This window comes from Pelodiscus sinensis, chromosome 11, assembly GCF_049634645.1.
Source record: "Pelodiscus sinensis isolate JC-2024 chromosome 11, ASM4963464v1, whole genome shotgun sequence".
Taxonomy (NCBI): Eukaryota; Metazoa; Chordata; order Testudines; family Trionychidae; genus Pelodiscus; species Pelodiscus sinensis.
Window position 1 is genome coordinate 34,758,120 of NC_134721.1, and position 21,146 is coordinate 34,779,265.

The 21,146-nt window shown below is 56.5% G+C and overlaps 2 protein-coding genes across 6 annotated transcripts; both read right to left on the reverse strand.

Moving 5' to 3' along the window:
- Positions 1–2,917: 2,917 nt before the first annotated feature.
- LOC102454192 (prospero homeobox protein 1-like) lies at positions 2,918–12,249 on the reverse strand. 2 transcript variants are annotated; one of them, XM_075939150.1, is made up of 5 exons: positions 10,746–12,249; positions 7,956–8,967; positions 6,145–6,252; positions 5,558–5,752; positions 2,918–5,281 (listed from the first exon to the last, which is right to left on the reverse strand). In XM_075939150.1, exons 1-5 carry the CDS (start codon positions 10,829–10,831, stop codon positions 5,096–5,098), a joined length of 1,587 nt encoding a protein of 528 aa, XP_075795265.1. In that variant the 5' UTR covers positions 10,832–12,249; the 3' UTR covers positions 2,918–5,095. The 2 variants fall into 2 exon arrangements, with proteins under 2 accessions (XP_075795265.1, XP_075795266.1); XM_075939151.1 differs by having other exon boundaries at positions 10,728–10,810.
- A 5,436-nt stretch (positions 12,250–17,685) lies between these two features.
- On the reverse strand, positions 17,686–20,737 carry SAC3D1 (SAC3 domain containing 1). 4 transcript variants are annotated; one of them, XM_006136602.4, is made up of 3 exons: positions 20,610–20,737; positions 19,545–20,111; positions 17,686–18,814 (listed from the first exon to the last, which is right to left on the reverse strand). In XM_006136602.4, exons 2-3 carry the CDS (start codon positions 20,098–20,100, stop codon positions 18,351–18,353), a joined length of 1,020 nt encoding a protein of 339 aa, XP_006136664.2. In that variant the 5' UTR covers positions 20,101–20,111; positions 20,610–20,737; the 3' UTR covers positions 17,686–18,350. The 4 variants fall into 4 exon arrangements, with proteins under 4 accessions (XP_006136664.2, XP_014435812.2, XP_075795267.1 ...); XM_014580326.3 differs by having other exon boundaries at positions 20,574–20,667; XM_075939152.1 differs by lacking the exon at positions 20,610–20,737 and adding an exon at positions 20,517–20,554.
- Between the last annotated feature and the right edge of the window lie 409 nt (positions 20,738–21,146).

Here is a 21,146-nt window from a genome sequence, read left to right on the forward strand (position 1 = left end):
CTGGGCGGCACTGTTGCCTCCCTGGCTGTTCCCTCTGGGCAGCACTGTTGCCTGAGTCATGTCTTTTGCCTTCAGCCGTGGTGCTCGGCTGACTTAAATGACAGAGGTGCTGCACGGGGAGCGTGGGGCCCAAATGGCCACTTGCACCGCTTGCCCCCCCATGCAGCCCGGCTGAGCGGCGCAGAAGTGAGCCGAGCATCACGGCGGGAGAGGAAGGGAGGGGCGATGACGTGTGGAGCCTGGTCGTGTACTTCACCGTTCCGCCCCCCTTTGCGCCCCCCTTCACCTCCCGCCATGGTGCTCGGCTGACTTCTGCGCTGCTCAGCCGGGCTGCCGCAGGGGAGCCCAAACGGCCGCTTGCTCCACTCACTCGCCTGCGGTGGCCCAGCTGAGCAGCGCAGAAGTCAGCCGAGCATGACAGGGGGAGGTGAAGGTCGGCGGGGCGGTGACGTGCAGCATGATAACGGCTCCAGGCCCCGCCCCCTGGCCGTGAACGTCACCGCCCCGCCCCCCTTCGCCTCCCGCCATGGTGCTCAGCTGACTTCTGCGCCGCTCAGCCAGGCCACCGCGCGGGAGCAAGCGGCACAAGCGACCGTTTGGGCTCCGCGGTCCCCCGAGCAAGAGGCAGGAGGGGGAGGAGAAGAGAAAGAGAGAGACAGAGAGAGGGGCAGGAGGCGGAGGAGAGCTGAGGGGGGGGGAGGCAGTAAGAGGAGGAGAGAGAGAGAGAGACACGGAGCGAGAGACCGGAGGCTCAGGAGAGAAGACCCACGTGGGCTCAGGAGAGAAGACTTACGACGGGCTAATTGGCTAGTTTCAAAATATTTTTCAAAATAACGGATGTGCTATTTCACCATCCCTGTAAACCTCATTGCAGGAGGCATAAGGGGTGGCTTGAAATAGCACTTTATTTCAAAATTTGGTGCCATGAAGACGCGCCAAATTTCAAAATAGCCTACTTTGAAATAAAACGGAAATAAGCTACGCAATTTGCATAGCCCAATTTGCATAGCTCATTTCCATTTTAGAGTGCAGCGTAAACACGCCCTCTAGCTGCTGGCTAGGCAGGAGCAGGCTGGGCCAGTGCTGTGCAGGGAGTGGGGCAGGCGCTCAGTAGGGGCTCTTTCCCCTCCGTCGGTGCTCTGGCGAAAGTGCTGTGCAATGTTGAGCTGCACTGCCAACCTGAAGGCTCACTCATGTCTCCTGGCCACGAAACCTGCCTAGCGCTTTTCCCAAGAGCCTTCAAGTATGACCAGTATGACCCACTCAACTCCTCCTCCCACCGTAGCAGCTGATTACAGGAGTGTGCTGCATCTGCTGCCCCCCAGTGGGTAGCATTTTTGTGCACTCCCCCAACCCCACGAGGCAGCTGAATCCCAGCCCCGAGCAAAGGAGCTCTTATAAATGGCTCTCAGAGGTGGTTGCATCTCAGCATTGCTAAGGGAGGGAGCTGCATATAAACAGCTGCTTCCCCGGGGCCAGGAGAAGGAGCTCTGTATGAACAGCTGCTGTGCCCATCCCAACGGCTGCTACATCTCAGCACCAGGATCCCTGTATAAACAGCTGCCACATCTCAGTACTAATGTAGAGACTCCCCCTCCTATAAGCAGCAGCCATCACCCATCTCTCAACTCCCTCGCACCAGGGGTTGGGGATACATCCAAGATCTCACTCACCCTCCTTCCCCATACAGTGGCCACCAATTATTGCATTTTAAGAGTCCTTGGCAAATTCTAGCCCCTCAGAATCAAAACAGGAGATTCCTGGCCCCTGAGCCCCTCTGCTCTACAGCAACAGACCCTGTCCCTCAGGTCACCTCTCCACCCCATCTACTTCACACTCGGCCTCTCCCCAGACTTGTTAGCCACCTAATTCTAGCTAGTGTCTTTAAGCAGAAAGCCTGGGGAAAATCCTTCAGGAACTGTGCAGGCCAAGGTCACCTTTAGCTTCTGCTGAGAATCCTCCCCCACAGGGGATAAGGGACAGGATTCCACAGCACTGGGTGTGTGTGTGTGGGGGGGGGGGGTGTCCAGGCTTGTGGGCTGCCAGCAGAGAGAGAGAGAGAGATCTGCAGCACCTTGGGCTTTGAGGCCATCAAGCTAACATCCCCATGGCTAATCGGGGGTATTAATCTGGCCATTTGCAGCTGGGCCAGGCCGGGGATTTGTGAATTTAAAAGGCACCACCAGCTGTTCAGCCACCAGAGCAGGGCAGCAATTTAATTAATGGGGATCCAGGCGGGGGGCGGGGGGGGGAGTTATCTGCACTCACTCTGTCTCTCTTTCTCCATACTTCCCAGCAGCCCTCAGATAGTTGGCAACATCTCAGACTCATGGGCATCAGCAAATCAGCGCCCCATGGGCCCTCTCAAAGGCTGTGGCAGATCACCTAAGGCTTGTCTCCAGTCTCAGGCCTGGTACTGTTTGTCTACAGTAGCCCCTATAGGCAACCTCCATTAGGGCTCCATTGTGCACTACCAGGCACTGCACAGACCCCAAATGAGACTGGACCCCCTGTCATGCCAGGTGCTGCACAGACCCCCACTAAGATGGGGGGCCCCATTTGACCAGTACTACCCAAACACACAGCAAGAGACAGGCCGTGCCCCAAAGAACATAAGCAGATAAGAGGAATGGTAATTTTCCCTATTGCATGGGGGAAATCAAGGCATGGAAAGGAACCATGATTTAGTCCGAGGTCACATGGAGTTTGGCCGATCCAGGCGTGCTGACTCCCAAGCTAGTGCCACTTGGCACCACGATCTTCAAATTCCTCCAGATTCAGAGGCCCTAGCTCAGGGGAGGTTGAATCACTGATGTTCTGGGCTCTCACACAGGCCTCTGCAGAGGTTGATCTGGCACTTGCACGTGCTGAAATGTAACCTCAGCATCCCAGCCCTGCCCCAGGAGACAGACACAGCAGCTTTTTGATGCGTCTTTATTGGCAGGATCCAGGGGGAGCAGGAAGTCTCAGCAATACATCCATTGGGAAGCACAAGCCCCTCTCCCCAACCCCAACCACCCCTGTCCCATTCCCTCCTCCCATAGGCCTCAGACCCATGGACATGGGCCAGTAACACAAACCAGTGGTGGAAAAAGTACCCAAAAAAGGTACTTGAAAAAGTAAAAGTACTGCTACTTTGAAAAAATGTAATTAAGTAAAAGACGAAGTATCCTTCTAGAAAACTACTTGAGTAAAAGTACAAAAGTATCACATCCTAATTGTACTCAAGTATCCAGAAGTAAGAAGTAGCTGTCCTGTGGAAATCTATAATTAACTACCTGAATTATCTTAGGGCACCATTATTTGGGTTGGGGGCCACTGATTTGCAGAAAAATCAATCATGAGCCACACCAGTGAGGGGCAACACCCCCCAAAAAAACCCAAACCCCTCACTGATGTGGCCTCCAACTGAGACACCCACTCCCCTGGCACTCCAGCCCCACAGTGGGGGAAGGAGGGTAGAGGAGGCAGGGAGGACCTAGCTTCAGGGCTTCCCAATGGCCAGATTAACTCTTTTGGGATCCCAGGGTTAGTAGTTTTTGTGAGCCCCCCCACCCAGGCTCTGAGGTGAGGTCAAAATGGGGGGTTCAGTGAGTAGGAGTGGGGTAGAGGTGGGGATGAGGGTGGGGGTCTGGGTGAGAGGTAGGATGCTGGAGTGGGCTGGGAGTGGAGGACTGGCTGGAAGGAAGTGCAGGAGTGGGCTGAGGGTGGGGTGTCTGGAAGGGTGGGAGGGTGCAGGAGTGGACTGGGGCTGGGAGAGCTGGGTGGGAGGGAGGTATGGGGGATGGATGGGGTGCAGGGGCTGGCCATGAGGGGAGTAGGGGGTGCTTACCTAGCTCCACACTCCCTGCTGCTCCCCGCTGCTCCCCTTGGCCCAAATCTGGCCAATGGGAGCAGCAAGGAAACCCTTCCATGAGCAGTTTCCAGCACCACATTCCCTCAGCCGGAGGAAGGGGAGCAGCAGAGCACGGTGCTGTGCTTCTTCTCTCCATCATGCTGGATCTGGCCCGTGAGGCTCGGGGCTCCCCACCCCTACACAGATACAGGTTTTGAATGAAAAGGTGTTGATGTGGCTATTAAAAGGCTTCTTCATTGGCAGGGTCATGGTGCCTGTTGATTAATTTGTGTTTTAAATTGTCACTGCATAACATGGGATGCTTTGCGCATGCGGCTGTGCTTTAGCAAATCAGAATGCCGGCTTGCGCAGCTGTCAGTGGGGTGCTGAAAGGAGTGAGTAACTAAGCGCTTCCGGAAACGGGACTGGAGTAGAAAGTACAGTGTCTTCCAAAAAAACCTACTTGAGTAATAGTCGCAGTATCACAAAAATACATTACTTGAGTAAAGTACAAATACCGAAAAAATGTACTTGAGTAGCGTAGTGAAGTATTTCTACTTATTTACTTTCCACCTCTGACACAAGCCGCCCACTGCTCACCATGTGGATGGGCCCCACGTGGGAACTCTTCCTAGCTGCAGATCCCACCCCAAGAAAAAACTTTCACCTGCCCCATGTCTGTTCTCCCTGTGCTGCCTACCCCAACCCCCACTTCTGGGATCCCTGCTCTGGCTCCACCCCCAGGCTGCACACCCCACTCTACCTGTCCCCCCACTGCTGGGAGCTCCCTGCTGGCTCCACCAGCAGCTTGCACTCCACACACCACCTTCCCTTCCCAACCGCTGCAACCCCTCCCCACCCCCTCTGTTTTCCCCACACCACCTGCCTCCCACATCTGGCACTTCCCATGCTGCCCAGCTCCCCCACTGCTGGAAGCTCTCTGTTGTCCCTAAGTGCAGCATGAGCTCCCCACTCCCCATCTGTGCTCCCCCTGCTGCCTGCCTCCTCCATCAAGCAAATCCGATGCTGCCCATCTCCCCCACTGCTGGCGTCCCTCCCTGGCTTGTACACCCCAATGCAACTGTACTCTACCAATGCAACTTCCTCTGCTATGTGGGGGGAGGATCATTTTGAAATGTGGGAGGTGTCAAGGTCATCCCTACCCTAGCCAGCAACTTAGCAACCTTGTGGATCACATCAGCAATAAATTACCAGAGTTCCCACCCCAAGGACCCCGCCTCTGCATCAGCCCTCCCTTGGTCACTCGTGCACAGTGTCCGGCAGGCCATGGGGGGATCTGAAGGCATCAGGAATGTCACACTCCAGTTTGCAGATGACCTTGTAGATGGATTTCTTCCAGGAGGGGTCAGCATCACAGCCCTGGGAGATGGCACTAAAGAACTCCCGCAGGGTGATCTGGGAGACCTCCAGGAACTTGCTGGGGATCTGGGTGGGGGGAAAAATACAAGATACCACCATCACCCATGAGGACTGGTGAAGCCTGGCCCAGGAAAGGTCTTAGCAGGGCTGTTTTATTTCTCTCCTTAGGTCAGTTTTCTTTTGTTGGTTGCTCCCAAGTTCACCCCAGGCCTGCACTCCTCACCTCAGCCGGGATCCCTCCCCAATCCTCACTTCCCCTTGCACCCACTCTCCCCTCCCAGATCCCAACCGATCTGTGTGCGCCATGTTGCCTGCCTCCCTGCTGCCAGAGCCCCTGCGCACCTCGTAGTCATTGGCTTTGTTGTAGTGCTGGTTGAGGACACGTGCCAGCTCCGAGTCCCGGGTGACAGTCAGTGCCTCGGCGCTGGGCACCCCATCGCTCAGTGCCTGGCGCGAGAACTTCTCCATCTGGATGTAGAAAAACTCCCGGAAGTTGCTGAACCACTTGATGAGCTGGGATGTGATGCAGCGATTGAACTGGGGCGGCAGGACAAAGAGAGACATCGCTATCAACACAGCCCTGCCCATAGCAATGATCCCCTCCCCGTCCCCCAGTTCACTGAAAACAGGGGAGTGACCCACTGTCCCTGCCCCAACTCCCAGGGAAAAGGGAGGCCCAATCCCCCCTGTGCTATCTTCACCTCTCTGGGAAAAGAGGAGGCTGATCCATGTTCTGCCCATTCCCTGGCAAGGAGAGGCTGCCAGGGGACCCCACGCCCCAGCTCCTGTTCACCTAAGAGCATTTCTGGCTATGGGGCAGGGGGATGCTGCCAGAGCACCCACACATGCCATACAGAAAGGGGTCTGGATCCAGGAGGAGGGGCCATGGCTAAACTATCCCAGAGTTGGGGAGGTTCTGCAGGACCCACCTTGACATCAGAGAAGTAGGTTTTGAGCGTCCCAGAGCTGGGGTAGCGAGTGTAGAAGAACATCAGTTTGGCCTTCTTCAGGTGCCCAGGGGTGAGGCCCTCCTGGGATTGACGGCGTTAAGGAGCAACCAGGGAAGGGTTATAATGGGGACACCTCGGTGCAAAGCCCTCCAGAGAGCAGCACCCTCCCACTCCCCCCCACCAAGAAAGCTCTGAGCCTGGCCCGAGAGCAGAGAATAGAACCAAGAGTCCTGACTCCCAGCACCTCCTCCCCACACAAGCCTCACCTTTCGGTCTCTTCTCTGTGCCCCAGCTCGGCTCACGTGCGTGTGTCAGAGTTTGGGAAGCAGTGGGGGGGCTTTCAGGGGAGGAGCAGTGTAGGGGAGAGGGCAGCATGGGGGACGCAGTCAACAGAGGGGGCACAGTCAATGGAGCACCGATGTGTAGGGCAGAGCACAGAGGGGAAGGGAAGGGAGTATGTAGGATGGGCTGCAGTCCGGGGAGGGGACGGTGTGTAGGGAGGGAAGCAGTGGGGGAAGGGGGAAGGGGCAGCAGGGGTGTCTTTGCATCCCACCCCCACTAATCCCAAGGATTATTCCCAGAAGGTCCTTTGTGGGTTTCAGGAGGAAGCTCTTTCCGAGCTGGTGCAATCGGCTTAGGGTCCAGCTCAGCCTGGTTAACCATTAAACTTATGCCAGGCCACAGGGGACTAGCAGTGGGTGGGAGTGTGGGAGCAGGTAATGATCACACCTGCCCTGCCAGCACCTCACAGGTGGTAGCCAGGTGTGGTATGGGCAGGGCAGGGCCAGAGGGGAGGGTGGCTGAGCTGATAGCAGGCTCAGTGAGTGTATGGGGTGCATGAGGTGGGAGGCCAGGAGTCTGGGAATGGGTGTGTATGCTACAAGGGTGCAGGGGGGGAGAATGGGGCTGTGCGTGGATGGCTGGGTCAATATATGTATGCGAGATGGGGGCTGGCGTGAGGGAGTTCAGCAGACAGGTGTCTGTGTGGGGATCCATAGGAAACACCACGCAGGCAGCAGTGAATGTGTGGGGGCTAATCTGGGGCAGAGCGCAGAGGCAGTGTGCGTGAGTGGATGGGCTGGGGGAGGGTGTATGTGAGTGAATGTGTGGGGGTTCATTAGGGACAAAGTGTGGGAGTCAGCATGTGTGGGTCAGTGTGCGCATGGAAAGTGAATGGGGGTGGTTAGTTCCAGGTAGTGTGTGGAGGCAGTGCAAGTGTGAGGGTTAGTTTGGTGTGTGTGTGTGTGTGTGCAAGTGTGTGTGTGTGTGTACACGCATGGGTGAGGGTCAGAATGTGTGTGTGTGTGAGTGAATGTGAGTTAGTTCAGGGAAGAGTGCCAGGGTAGGGTGTGGGGGATCAATGGAGACAGATGGTGTGTGAGGGTGAATGTGTGGGTTAGATGAGGGCAGGGCATGGGGGCAGTGTGTGTTGGTCAGTGGAGGGCTGGGTGTGTATAGGGATGAATGTGTACGGGTTAATTGTGGGCTAGGTGGGTGTGCAGGTCAGGGGGATGTATGGGGAATGTGTGGGGGTGAGATGGCCAGGGTACGAGTGTGGATCTATGGGGGACAGGATCTGTGTGTGAGGGTTAGTTGGGGCAGGGTGTGCATGGGGGGGAATGTGCGGAGGTTAGTTGGGGCAGGGTACATGAGTAGATCTGTGGGGGACAGGATTTGTGTGTGGGGTGAATGTGTGGGGGTTAGTTGGGGGCAGAGTGTGTGGGAGAAGTGGGGCGTAGGGACCAGAACTTTCCCTGTTCTCCCCTGTCCTGGCTGCTACAAAAGGATATTGAGGGCCTGTAGAGGGCTGGCTCCAGACCATGGTGCATCTCTGTGGCCTGGCTCTTGGGGAGCTGGCGGTCAGTGGGCCCAGCCAGCTGGAAGAGGGCACAGTGTGGCTGCAGCAGGTGGCGTGAGGACAGCTTGGTGCGCAAGCTCACACCCTCCCAGTAGGCCTCACCCGCCGCTCTGTCCTTGAAGGCAACTGGATATGGGGGTACAGCCACGGGCTGGGGGAAGGTGCCAGCCACCAGCTCAGGGGGGCCACGGGGCAGGCTCTTCCTCACCACTAGAGGCAGTGCCTCTGTCTGGTCACTGGGGTAACTGCGGGGAGGCTCCTCCGGTGGAGGTTGCTGGCGGGCAAACACCTGCACGACTGTGTCCACCACTTGGGTCACGGCTGCCCCAAGCTCCTCCTTCAGGGCCTCGGCCAGGGTGCCAGGGTGCCTACTCCCTTCCCCAGAGTGCTGGATGTTGGCTCTAGCTCTGCCTGGCTCCTGGGACCAGGCTGCCCCCACATTGCTGCCTTCCTCCTGGGCCATCCCGCTGTAGATTTGGCACAGTTTCTCCTGCAGCTGGAACACTTGCTCACGCATCCTCTCCAACTGCTGCTTGAGCTGGCTCCGCTCCTGGGCCCGGTGGGTGCGGCGGTACCCGGCACTCGCTTCCTCCAGGCCCCCATCATGGTATGAGCCGCTGATGCTGCACACAATGTTCTCTACCCGGGCTCGCTTGGCCCAAGCAAACTCTTTGGCACCTTCTGGATCCAGACCCCTCTTTGCTGGGACCTCCCCATCTCCCTGGGAGGACTCGCCAGAGTCACAGGCCTCTGCCAGCTTAGCCTTCACGCTCCTGCGCAGCCATTGTGAAAGGAGATCACCGTCAGGGTGAGGGGCCGGCAAGTCAGCGCAGCCCCTGGCTGGGTTCTGGAGGCTAAGCTGGTAGCTGGGGCCCTCCAGCTGCTGCTCCTCTAGCCGCTCCAGCTTGAGATTGGTGCTGGAGAAGGACATGGCTATCAGGAGTCTGCAAAAAGAGATTGGACGCATGGGAGCTGGGGAGCTTGCCGGGCCCCTTGCCCCTCACGTCGCACTGTGCTCCGGGCATTAGGGGCAACACTGAACATAAGGAGAGAGCCCCCTACTGAGAACCTGCTCTGTTCCCTGCAGCACAGCGCCCCCTAGTGCTACACTAGGGCATTGGGACAATAAGGGTGCTCCCTACTGACTCCCAACAGGCTCCTCCTTTGACCTTTCTCACTGGAACCCACTCTGAATGGGGGGGGGGTCTTTCTGAACCCCACCTTAAACAGTGGGCTGGGGCAGTGAAGGGGTTAATACAGCTGGTGGACCTTGGGCTGGCAGGTTGGGGGAGGGTGCAGGCCATTTAAGGGCTGTAGGCAGATGTGCCACTGGGACAAAGGTTCCCCCCTGCAGCAAACTCTCCCTCCTCCCAGGGTCCCTGGCCAATGCAAACAGGCCTGGCTGCTCCCTGAGAAGGCAGCTGGGTGAGATGTGTGGGGCTGATGCAAACCGGTGGCCCCCTGCTCAGCACCACAACGCACAGTGCCTCCAACCCTCCACTACTCCCCTTGAGATCCTTGCTCCCACATCCCCCCAGGCCTGGGCAAAGGCCGACCTCCCCATTCTCCCTCTGCTGAGAGAGCCCTGTTCCCCAGGCCTAGTCTACAACAGCCCTATCTAGCCCCACCTCTGCTGAGACTCCCTCGCTGCCCTCGGCTGCGGCAACCCCTCCCCCTGCTGAGATTCTCCTCATGTCCAGACTACGACAAGCCCTCTTTCATGGCTCCAACCCTGAGGTCAAAGACCCTCCCCCCCCGCCATGTCTAGGCTGTGACTGCCCCATCTTGATCCCTCCAGCAGAGATCCCTGTTCCCCAATGGTCCCGCAGGCTACAGCTAGGCAGCCCTTCCCTCGCACCCCCTCCCAGACTCCTACGTGGCCAGAATGCTGCTTCCCACTTTGTTATCCCGACACAAGAATGCAACCCCCCACCCAGAACAACGACAGAGCAGTCTGTGTCCTGGATAGAAAGCAGTAGGCGGGGGCAAGGGGCGTCTGACAAGCCCCAGGACACTGGCTGGAGGGGGTAGCAGCAGGATTCTGGGCTCTGTGGCTCTCATTCTGGCTAAACTTCATAGTAAACAGACAAGCCCTCTGCCCTCCTCCCTGCCCCCTATATAGCCCAAACCAGACCCTGTCTCTCCTCCATCCATCTCCCCTCAGCCAGCCCCCTGCATCTCCTCCACCTACAGCCTGCTTCCTTTCAGCTCTCCTACATCCTCCACCCAGACCTTCGCTGCTCCCCTACATTTCCCACCCCAGCTCTCTCCTAGCTCCCTGCTGCCAAGCCACTTCACATCCCTCCCCCCCCCCCAGCCCTCTACCCACACCCACCCAGACCTACATCCCCTTTGGCTCCCCTAATCACCCCACTTCCCCAGCTTCTCTGATATCCTGCTACACCCCCGGCACCCCACTCCCAGACCTTCTCTGGCCCTGAACATCACCTGATCCAGATTCTGCAATCAACTCCCAGCCTTTCCCTGTTCTCTGCATGCTACCCCTTACATTCCAACTCCAGTGTCTCCTCACCCAGACCCTGCCACCCCTCAAGTTCCCCCACCCTGCTCCTAAATCTCCTTGCCCTCTGTTCTCTCTCCCCAGCATCCCTGGGGTGACTGCAAGTCCCCAATTGACTCTGCCCCTTTTCTCCATGCTGCCGCCTGAAGGCAGGTGCCAGAAGCAGATGGTATTCTGACTCACCGCTCTGCAGGTACCTACCCCGGGGAGAGCTCCTGTGCCCCGATCCCTGGTGCCTGCCGGTCTCTGCCACACTGATTGACAGAGCCGGGAAGGACCTGGGTCATTCCTCTGGTGACATCACACCACGGGGACACAGCCCCACGTGGGGAGAGAGGAAATGCCAGTAGCAGGGGAGGAGCTGAACCATGATTGGGCAGAGGGTTATCCCCTTGTCAATCTTGGGCCAGAGTGGGAGGGGGTGGACAAACTGGACCCAGATGCCAAAAGGCAGAGACCAGAAAGGGAAAAGGAAGTGCTAGGAAATAAATGAGCCTGGGAACCCACTCCCCTGCCAGAGCTGGGGATATAACCCAGGTATCCTGACTCCCCATCCCCCCTCTAATCTGTGACACCCCTCTCCTCTCCCAAAGAAGGGGAGGGAACCCAGACTCCTAACTCCAGGTTCTCACCAGAACCCACTGCCCTTCCAGAGCTGGGATAGAAGAACCCAAGAAACCTGACTCCCAGCTGCTCCATCTCCACCCCTGGCTAAGTCAGGTGGCTCTAGCCCTCACCTCCCAGCTGCCACTCTGAGGTGCTGTAAATCACACCATAAAGCCAACGATACTTCCCCCGAGGCAGCTGGCAGCCGGGCAGTCTTGGAGTAGGAAGGGACCTGCCAGAATCCAAGAGACCATTGTGGGGGGAGGGCAAGGTGATCAATGAGACTGCAGTGGGGGGGGTCAGGGAATCAACAGGTCTAGGGGGGTCCTAGATGGTTGGGATCTGTGGAATCCCAGAAGGAGGGAAGGGGCAAGGGGAATTGCAGCCCAAAACTGTGACATTTATGGGGCAGCTGTTCAAACAGACAATCCCCTCCAAACCATGTACCCACTCACATTTAGACACCCACCTCCTGCACCCAGGGCACAGAGCAATTCACACAGGGCCCATTATCCAGCTGTTGCAAGGCTTCCTGGCTCCCAGCCCTGCTGTTCCAACTACAAGACGTCACTCCCATCCCTGTGCTGGGGACAGAACCCAGGAGTCCCACCCTGACTCCTGTATCCCGCATCCTCAGCGCTATACCCTACTCCCCCGCCCACTGGGTCTTAAGGGTCTCTTGCCCCGTCACCCCAGGACTGGTGTAATGAGCTAAGCCTGGGAAGCCTTTAGCCAACCCATCAGGAATGCGGGTGGGATTAGTCCGGGCCTTTGGCCGCCACAATAACCACCCACCCCCATACGGTGGGTGGCAGACTAGGGCTTACGCACAAGTGCTGTGTCTGCTCCTATATTCACGTCTCGATGCATCCAAAGGATTTGTGCCCCCCCTGTGCTGCCTGGCCCATTCACTGCTTCCATTCAGCCCTTAATCTCCAGCCCCCACCCCGGCCACTCTGCGCCTCTTGTTTTCTGCTTGCTGGCATTATCCGGGCCTGTTTTCATGCCCCTTTGACACAGCAGAGTTCCAGGGACCACAGGGTCTTTGCACAGAAATGCACACTGAAGTGCAGGAAGTTGTTCCCCTAGAGGCATGGAGAGGGGGGGTATGTCTACACTACCCCGCTAGTTCGAACTAGCGGGGTAATGTATGCATACCGCACTTGCTAATGAAGCCCGGGATTTGAATTTCCCGGGCTTCATTAGCATAAGCGGGGAGCCGCCATTTTTAAATCCCCGCTGCTTCGAACCCCGTGTAGCGCGGCTACACGGGGCTCGAACTAGGTAGTTCGGACTAGGGTCCTATTCCGAACTACCGTTACTCCTTGTGAAACGAGGAGTAACGGTAGTTCGGAATAGGCACCCTAGTCCGAACTACCTAGTTCGAGCCCCGTGTAGCCGCGCTACACGGGGTTCGAAGCAGCGGGGATTTAAAAATGGCGGCTCCCCGCTTATGCTAATGAAGCCCGGGAAATTCAAATCCCGGGCTTCATTAGCAAGTGCGGTATGCATACATTACCCTCCTAGTTCGAACTAGGAGGGTAGTGTAGACATACCCGGGGAGGGGGGCAGTCTTGACTCTTCCCACTCCCTCTCCTTCCGTGGATCTGGAAACAGAACCCAGGAGTCCTGACTCCCAGTAGCCTCATTCTAATCACTGAACTTCAACTCTCCTGCCCACAAGGTCTTCAAGGATCTATTCCCCCCCCCCACTCATACCTCCTGTATCTGCTCCCCGGGGCAATTCTGGAAGGTGTGCAGACTGGCAACTCCTTTGTGCCCTGGCATGCAGCTCCTCCTGTTCTGTGATCAGTGTCATAGGTGGCCCAGGGGACTAGAGATGTGCCACCTGCTTTCACCTGTGGACACCTGGTACCCATTGTGCTAGGCATTGTATAGACTCACAATCGAGATCAGAGCCCTTATGCTGGGTGCCACACAGACCCATGACGAGACCCCTCGATCTGACCACCGCATAGTCTCCAGATGGGACTGGGGTCCCCGTTGGGCCAGGCACTGCACAGACACAGACCCTGCCCTGAAGAGTTTGCAGTCATGGCAAAGGCAGGATTATTCTTCCCATTTGTCAGACAGGCAACCTGAGTCACAGAGGGGACAATCACCCAGGGAATTTGCCAGAACCAGGAGTTGAAATTCAGCTGCCCTGAGTTTCAGGCCAGCAGCTAATCCCTGGAACACCCCCTTACAGGGCAGACATGGCCCATCTGGGTCATTGCAGAACAAAGTTACCTGCTCTGATGACAAAATTCCCCAGCCCAATAAAAATTCCAGATAAGCGGATGCATAAATCTCCCAGGAGAGACAGGCCCCTCATCCATTACCTGAGGATCTGTCACTTATCCTGTCACACACATCACAGGCAGGAATTTCCCAGGGGCTGGAAGGTCCCAGCTTATCAGTCCTAGCTGGGCCCCGTGAGAACGTGGGCCTCCAGTTCCTCTTGAGAGGCTTCTGCGTGTTTGCCTGGGCTGTTTTAAGATTTAATTGGACACCATAAAGGGGAGGGAGGGAGAGGCACCTTGGAGGGAAATAAATACAATCCATATTCTCAGGCTGTCGAATTCTGAGTTATAGACATCCCCCACCCATTCTGGGGATACACGAAGGTGCCTGGGAATGGAACATGGTGTTTTTTCCCCCTATCTAGATGGTGCTAGTTCCGGTCTGGTTCAAGTGGGGTATTGGCTGGCACCAGAGGCCTGGGAATGGGATGCAGCACATTTTGCCTCTAGAAGGTGCTGGCTTTCATCCGGGTCAGGGGGACTGCCTGGCTCAGCAGAGTAGGGAATGGGATATAGGATCTTTCCGCTATATGGGACACTAGCTCATACCTGGCACTAGGGAAGACAGGCTGAATCAGAGAATGGAGACTGGGACAAAGGCTGTCCTAGTTACACGGTCGGTGGCACCCCTTTTGTGTGTCTCAGTGCACATCCTCCTCAGGTCTCCGAACTTTGCCTTTCCAGGGAAGATTCTCCTGCTCTTGGCCTGGGTGTTGGGTACAAACTGGGCCCATGCCCCACCTGCCGGGTTCAGGCACAAGCAGATCTTCCCTATGGGTGCCTGTGACTGTGAGTACAGCCACCCCTAAGTTCCCTTATCAAACCCAGGGATTACTGAACCACAGGAACAAAGCACCAAGGAAAAGCTTCTAGCCCAACCAACAACCTAGGCATGGGGGTCTTTTTCCTGGTTTCTAATCATGCTTCTGGTGGGCAGCCTGGCAGGGTGCATTGCCCCCCACAATTCCACACAAGCAGACCTCCAGGCTTCAGTCTCAGAAAACCAGTTCTCTTTCAAACAGTGGTGGGCGATCTGTGGCCCATCGGGGTTCTATGTGGGGCCCACAAGACATTTTATTTACCATTGCTCATGCACAGGGCTGCCAGATTCTGCTGGTTTCTGTCCTCATAGTTTTTCCCCCCTACCAGTATTACTAAAGTGGCACGCACATAAAGCAAGGGCACGGTAAGTGAGGTGCCTGCTGATTGTACACACTGACTGTGAAAGCCCTGCGCTCCCTCTGCAGGCAATCAAAGTGCTGCCACAGTTCAACCAGCACATCCTGCAAATTCTAGGTATGCAAGAGGTTAGCAAAACTATCCTGGGAGCCTGTCTTGGTTACGACAATCTTTTGACCCCACTGAGATGAAGGAGGGCCACTCATGCAGCCCACTCACTAACCTGGGTTGCCATCACTGCTTTCAATCCTCCCAGATTTTAGATTCCTATCCCCAGAGCTGGGAATAAAACCTAGGAGTGCTGGCTCCCAGCCTTGCCCTCCCCTCCCTTCCCCTCATCCTAATCCCTAAGGGTATGTCTACACTAGCCCCCTAGTTCGAACTAGGGTAGCTAATGTAGGCATTTGAACTTGCAAATGAAACCCAGGGCAGAACAAAGGTCCATCTAGCTCAGTGTCCTGTCTTCTGACAGTGGCCAATGCCAGATACCCCAGAGGGAGTGAACAGAACTGGGATTCATCAAATAATCCCTCTCCTGTCACCCATTCATAGCTTCTGACAGAGGCAAGGGACACCATTCCTACCCACCCTGGCTAACAGCCATTGAAGGACCCAACCTCCATGAGTTTAATTCATTCATGAACCCTGTTAATGTCTTGGTCTTCACAACCTCCTTTGGCAAGGAGTTCCACAGGCTGACCGTGCCCTGTGTGAAGAAAAACTTCCTTTTGTTTGTTTTAAACTTGCTGCCTATTAATTTCATTTGGTGACTGCTAGTTCTTAAGTTATGGGAACAAGTAAATAACTTTTCCTTATTCACTTTTTCCACACCAGTCATGATTTTATAGACCTTTATCATATCCTCCTCTAGTCTCCTCTTTTCTAAGATTAAAAGTCCCGGTCTTTTTAATCTCTCTTCATATGGGACCTGTTCCAAACCCCTAATCATTTTTTTGCCCTTTTCTGAACCTTTTCCAATGGCAATATATCTTTTTTGAGATGAGGCAATCACTTAGTTTGGTGAGATCTTTTTGAAGCTCTTCACAGTCTGCTTTGGTCTTAACTATCTTTAGCAGTTTAGTATCATCTGCAAATTTTGCCACCTCACTGTTTACCCCTTTCTTTGGATCATTTATAAATAGGTTGAATAAGATTGGTCCCATCATGGACCCTGGGGGGACATCACTAGTTACCTCTCTCCATTCTGAAAATTTACCATTTATTTCTACCTTATCTTCTGGCAATGTGCAAGGGATGTGTGCATGTCCCAACCCTCAGACACCACGAACAAACCCCATTCCAAACTCCCAATTTTCTCTCTCACACACACAGAGCCTCACAAAGCCCTCACCAATGGTGGCAATATTTGTAGAATTTTTGGTGGTGCCCAGAACAGGTCCAAGTTCTGCTGTCTCTACCTGCCTAAGGCACTGTGAGGGAGTTTGGCTGCTAGGTGCAGGCAGGAGATTGGGGTGCATGGGGAGTAGGCTATGGAAGGGTGCTAGAGTGCAGGAGGAGTGAAGGCAAAGTTCCCTATAATTTTTTACACTTGTGTGCAGAATAAGTGTTATGTGCACTGAGGCATGTGCACCACCAATAGAGACACAAATCTAGATGTGGACGCTCTAATAATCAGTTGGGTGGCAATTTGAACCTCTCCTAGGTAGTCACCCAACCACACAGCTTACAGGGTCTGCTGGTGAGGAGTTAGGCTCTGGAAGGGAGTTCAGGTTTGTGAAGGGGTGCAGGCTCTGGGATGGAGTTTAGGTGCTGGGTGCGGACTCTGGGCTGTGGCAGGGAATTGGGGTGCAGGCTCTGGAAAGGAGTTTGGGTATGGAAGGGAGTGCAGGCTCTGGGCTGGGGCAGGGGACTGGGATACAGGCTTGAGATACCAGAATGGGTGAGGATTGCTGTGTTTACCTGAGGCAGCTCCTTGGACCCTCACCCCTTCTGGCAGTAGCTCCTAGATGAGGGGGCCAAGGGATCTCCACAAGCCGCTGCCCACAGGCACTGTCTCCACAGCTCCCATTGGCCACAGAGGCACTTGGGGCAGGGGCAATATGCAGAGACACATCCAGTTCCACCCAGGGGCTGTGCTAGCAACCATTGTCAGATTGGGAAGCAGTGCAGAGTAAGCAGGAAGCCGCATTAGCTCTACTGCGCTGCTAAATTGTCTGGGGGCAACAGGCGAGATCAGGGGGAGCAGCAGGTAAGTTGTGTGGATGTGACAAGCAGGACCACAGAAGAGACCCAGACCCAAACTTTTGTGGAGCTGGGCCCCTGGGGTCTCATATTGGTGGAGCACTAGCACCAGGCCCATACCAAGCATTGTCCCTGCCCTCACCTGTGAAACCTCACATAACTCATCCCCCATTGACACAACTTCCCACATACAATGAACACACACAACCCCTCTAGACAAACACAACCCACCATGAATCCTCAGTGATTTACTCACTTCCCCCCACATTCCATCTCACAGTACCACACACTCACTTCCCCTAGACATTAACACAACACTCCAGCATGGCAGACCCACACCACACAGGTGCATCAAGGTTTCCTGGGGGCACTGGACCAGAGCAAGCAGGGGGCCTGCTCCCCACACCTTCCACCTGCAGCCCCGCCCACAACCTCACACCTTCTGCCCCTGTTGTACCCTTGAACCCACCCCATTCCTCCCTCATAACTGCAGGCCCCATTGCTCCTTTCTGCCCCTCTGCACTGTAGCCCCAAGACCAAGGAAGTGTTGTGTCCCTCCTCCCTCCCCTCAGGACCCTGGGGCCACGGCCAGGAGTGGAAGTCAGAGCTTCTCCGGTGCCGGGGCCCACAGATGGGGTCTGAACACTGGAGCATGGAACAGGGTCAGGGCACAAGGGCTTCTCCTGCCTGCCAAGTGTTGCTGCCAGGGAACAGGGTTGGGGCACAAAGATTTCCCCTCTCCCAGTGCTTGTCTGTTGGGGGCAGGGCTCCTCAATTGGCCAGGGACCCTGAGCATGAGCCTGGTGACCCCACTGGCTAATCTCCCACTTCACAAAGGCCCACAACCTCTAACAAGCCAACATTTATTGAAAAGCTTACTTCTACTCCAGTCCATAATTCTAGGGGGCTCTGGGCTGTGCCCTGCATCCCAGCTAGAGCAGGGCACACTGGCTGTCATTCTTTACAGTTCTCCACCATGTGGATAAGGGACTTCAAATCCTCACACCAAAACACCAGAGCCAAATTAACTCCCATAAACACCAAGATCTGATACAGTTTCCTGAATCACAAACCATGGAGAGGGGACTAAGGCAAATGATTCAGCACAAGGAAGTCCAATGTAGGAAGCTGAGCCCATCAACAGAGAGAGATCATCCAGAACCATCCAGTTGCACTAGACACAAGTAAGTGACTTCCTTTAGCCCCCTTTTATGCAGGGAGAAAATGAGGCAAAGGGAGTGGCTTGGCAGAGGGGACACACAGACACTCACTGACAGCCACTAAGAAAAGAGAATGCAGGCGTCCTGCCTGCATCTCTTACTCTACTTGACTCCTCTTTCCCTGCAAGAAACAGAAGCCAGGAGCCTAGCCCTCCTTCTCAGCCTTTCACAGAGACAGCAATAAAACCCACAAGTCCTGAATCCCAATCCAGTTCAACCCAGACCCCACACCCCTCCCAAAGCAAGGAACTCAGGAGTCCTGGCTTCCAATGCCCACCCCAAGTCTCTCCAGATCATTAGCTACAGGCATCTTCAATGATCTCTAGCAGGGGGACCTCCCCTCGTTTACTGTCCACTAGCAGCTGTGAGTGGCTGTGGACTAGTACACTGGGGTCCCTGAAATCTGCTTTCTGGAAGACCACGGCTCCATCCAGCATTGTGATCCCATGATCATGGCACAGCTCCTCCATCTCCTCAGGGCTGTCCAGTGCCAGCAGCTGGGCAAGCCAGGCCAAGGGGCAGCGGCAGTTCTTGGCACTGAAGCCATGGCTAAAGGTGAGCAGTGCCAAGCGCCGGGCAGGGCCCAAGTGCCGATGGAGGGCACAGCTTGGCAGGTAAGGCAGAGCCCGCACCAGGCGGAAAAACCTGGCCCAGTCACGCTCCAGGTAAGCCCAGTTGACAGCCAGTGCTGTGCGGAGTTCAGGGGAGGCCCGGACAGGGTCTGGGAGCTGCAGGATCTGGCGCAGCGCTTCTGGGAAGCCTAGGGTTGAAAAAGGGCAAATCAGAGGAGAGCTCCCTGCTGAACCCCCAACAGCTGCTCCCTGCAGCACAGTGCCCCTCCCTGACCACATGCCTCTCCCTGTGTCCGTCTCTCTATACTGAGCCCCCTGCACTGTTTCTGCAGCCCAGCAACCCCTAATGAGCCCTCAATGCCATCTCATGCAGCACTATGCCCTCTACTGAGATCCCATCCTGCTCCCGACACGGCACCCACAACTGAGCCCGTGGCACCCACTGCAGCACAGTTCCTTCTATCGAGCCCTCTGTGTTGCCCTTTGCAGCAGTGCCTCCTACGGAGACCTTGTTCTCCTCCCTGCAGCACAGCACCCACTCCTGGGCTGCAGAGGGACAGGAGCTCAGGATCCCCCACTGATCTATCCACCTTGCTCCCTGGAGCACAGGATCCTCTGGCATTGCACTGGGCTCAGCACTAACTGCCCTCTCCCACGCCAACACTCTACTCCTTGCATCGCAGTACCCCCTGCTGGCCAACATGTCCTACTCTCTGAAGCACAGTGCTCCTTACTGAGCTATGCATAAGAACAGCACGCCCAACTGAGAAATGAACTAGGCCTGAGTACAGCCCCTGTTTCGCAAGGGCCCCCCTTCTGCGTGCAGCACAATGGGCCCCCTCTACTCCTTCCACATTGCTCCCTGAAGCAGTACCCACTTCTGCTCCCTGCAGCACAGGGCCCCCTAGTGCTGCTCACCCAGGTTGTAGAGGAGGAAAAGGGCCTGGAAGGCTGGCTCCCTGTCGTGACAGCTGTCTCGATAGCAGCGCCGCAGCCAGCTGAAGCACTCCTGGAGCTGAGTGCTGTGGAGGTGGGGGTCAAAGTGGGCAGGGGGTTCCTGGCACAGCCGGTAGCCAGCATGGAGCAGGTAGCCCAATGATCTCTCCAGCAGGGCCACACACGGAGCCCCCTGTAGCCGCTGCAGCGTGGCATCCTGGCGCACAGCACGTAACCGGTCAGAGACAAAAGCATAGACCTCAGCTGGGGGCAGGTCAGCTCGCGATGTCACCTGGCCCAGTAGGTAGCGCACAGTGGTCAGCAGCACTGGGGCAGGGCGCAGCTCCTGGGGCCGGGGCAGCTCCTTGCCAGCAGCTGGACGGGAATACTCCTTTACCACACGGTCAGGGTCCCCCTGCCGCGTCCCTTCCTGCAGCTCCAGCCGGTGCAGGCGGCCCTGGCGCTCACGCTGTGTCAGTTCACTCTGTGGGCACATCCTTGGGCACGTGCCCACCAGGAACTCATCTGAACCCCCCATTGGCCAGCCACCTGCACAGAGACAGAGAGAGTATGAGGATCTAAGGGGGGATTGGGGCCCCACAGTGTGTGAGGCAAGATGAGGAGGGATCAGGCCCCCCCTGTGGGGTCTCTGAGGAGTGGCAGGTCCGAGGTATGGGCCCCTCCTTGTGGAGCCTGGTAGGTGGTGGACCTAGGAAAAGACTTGGAGGTCAGGGCTGTTCCTGGGGGAGAACTGGGCCAATCCCAGCAGCACCCAAATTATATCTGCCTCCCACAGCCTTACCCAATGTCAGGAACAGAACCCAGGAGTCACAGCCCCCCTCACCAGCAGCCCCACAGCCCTGCCCAGAGCCAGAACCCAGGAGTCTTGACCCTCCCCCCCCCCCAGTAGCCCTGCCCACTGCCAGAACCCAGGAGTCTTGACCCCCCCCCCACCAGTAGCCCTGCCCACTGCCAGAACCCAGGAGTCTTGACCCCCCTACCCCCCCTCACCAGTAGCCCTGCCCAGGAGTCTTGACCCCCCCTCACCAGTAGCCCTGCCCACTGCCAGAACCCAGTTGCTCCTCCCCACAAGGGGCTTGCATCGGATTCCCCCACAATGCACTGCGCCAGAGGCTGTTTCCGCCTGCCCAGGCAAACCGCCCGTCAGCACGTGATATGACCAACCAATCGCTGCCGTGCAGGGCTGAGGGCGGGATGGGCTGCTGGCTAGTCCGTTGGGGGGCGGGGCGTGAGTCCTAACGTCTGCGTTCTGTCCCTGGCGGGGTCCCCGCGAGCCAGGACTCCTGGGTTCTATGTCCCCGCGACGCTGGGAGCCCTGCGCGCTTTGTGCCTCCGTCGCTCTCAGGCTGGCAGCTGGGCGCTTTGTCCCCCTGCTGCTTGCAAAGCGCTTTGCAGTTGGGAGCAGGGAAGGGAGCTCCCTCCCCAGCCTTTAGGGCGAGGGCGCCACATCCCCGCTTAGCCCGGTATCCCTGCTCCCAGAGCTGCCAGTCTCAGCTGCTTGAACGGCAGGTGAAGGAGCCTTCAGCAATGGCATAAGCGAGTCGCAGGGGCAGATTCCTCCTG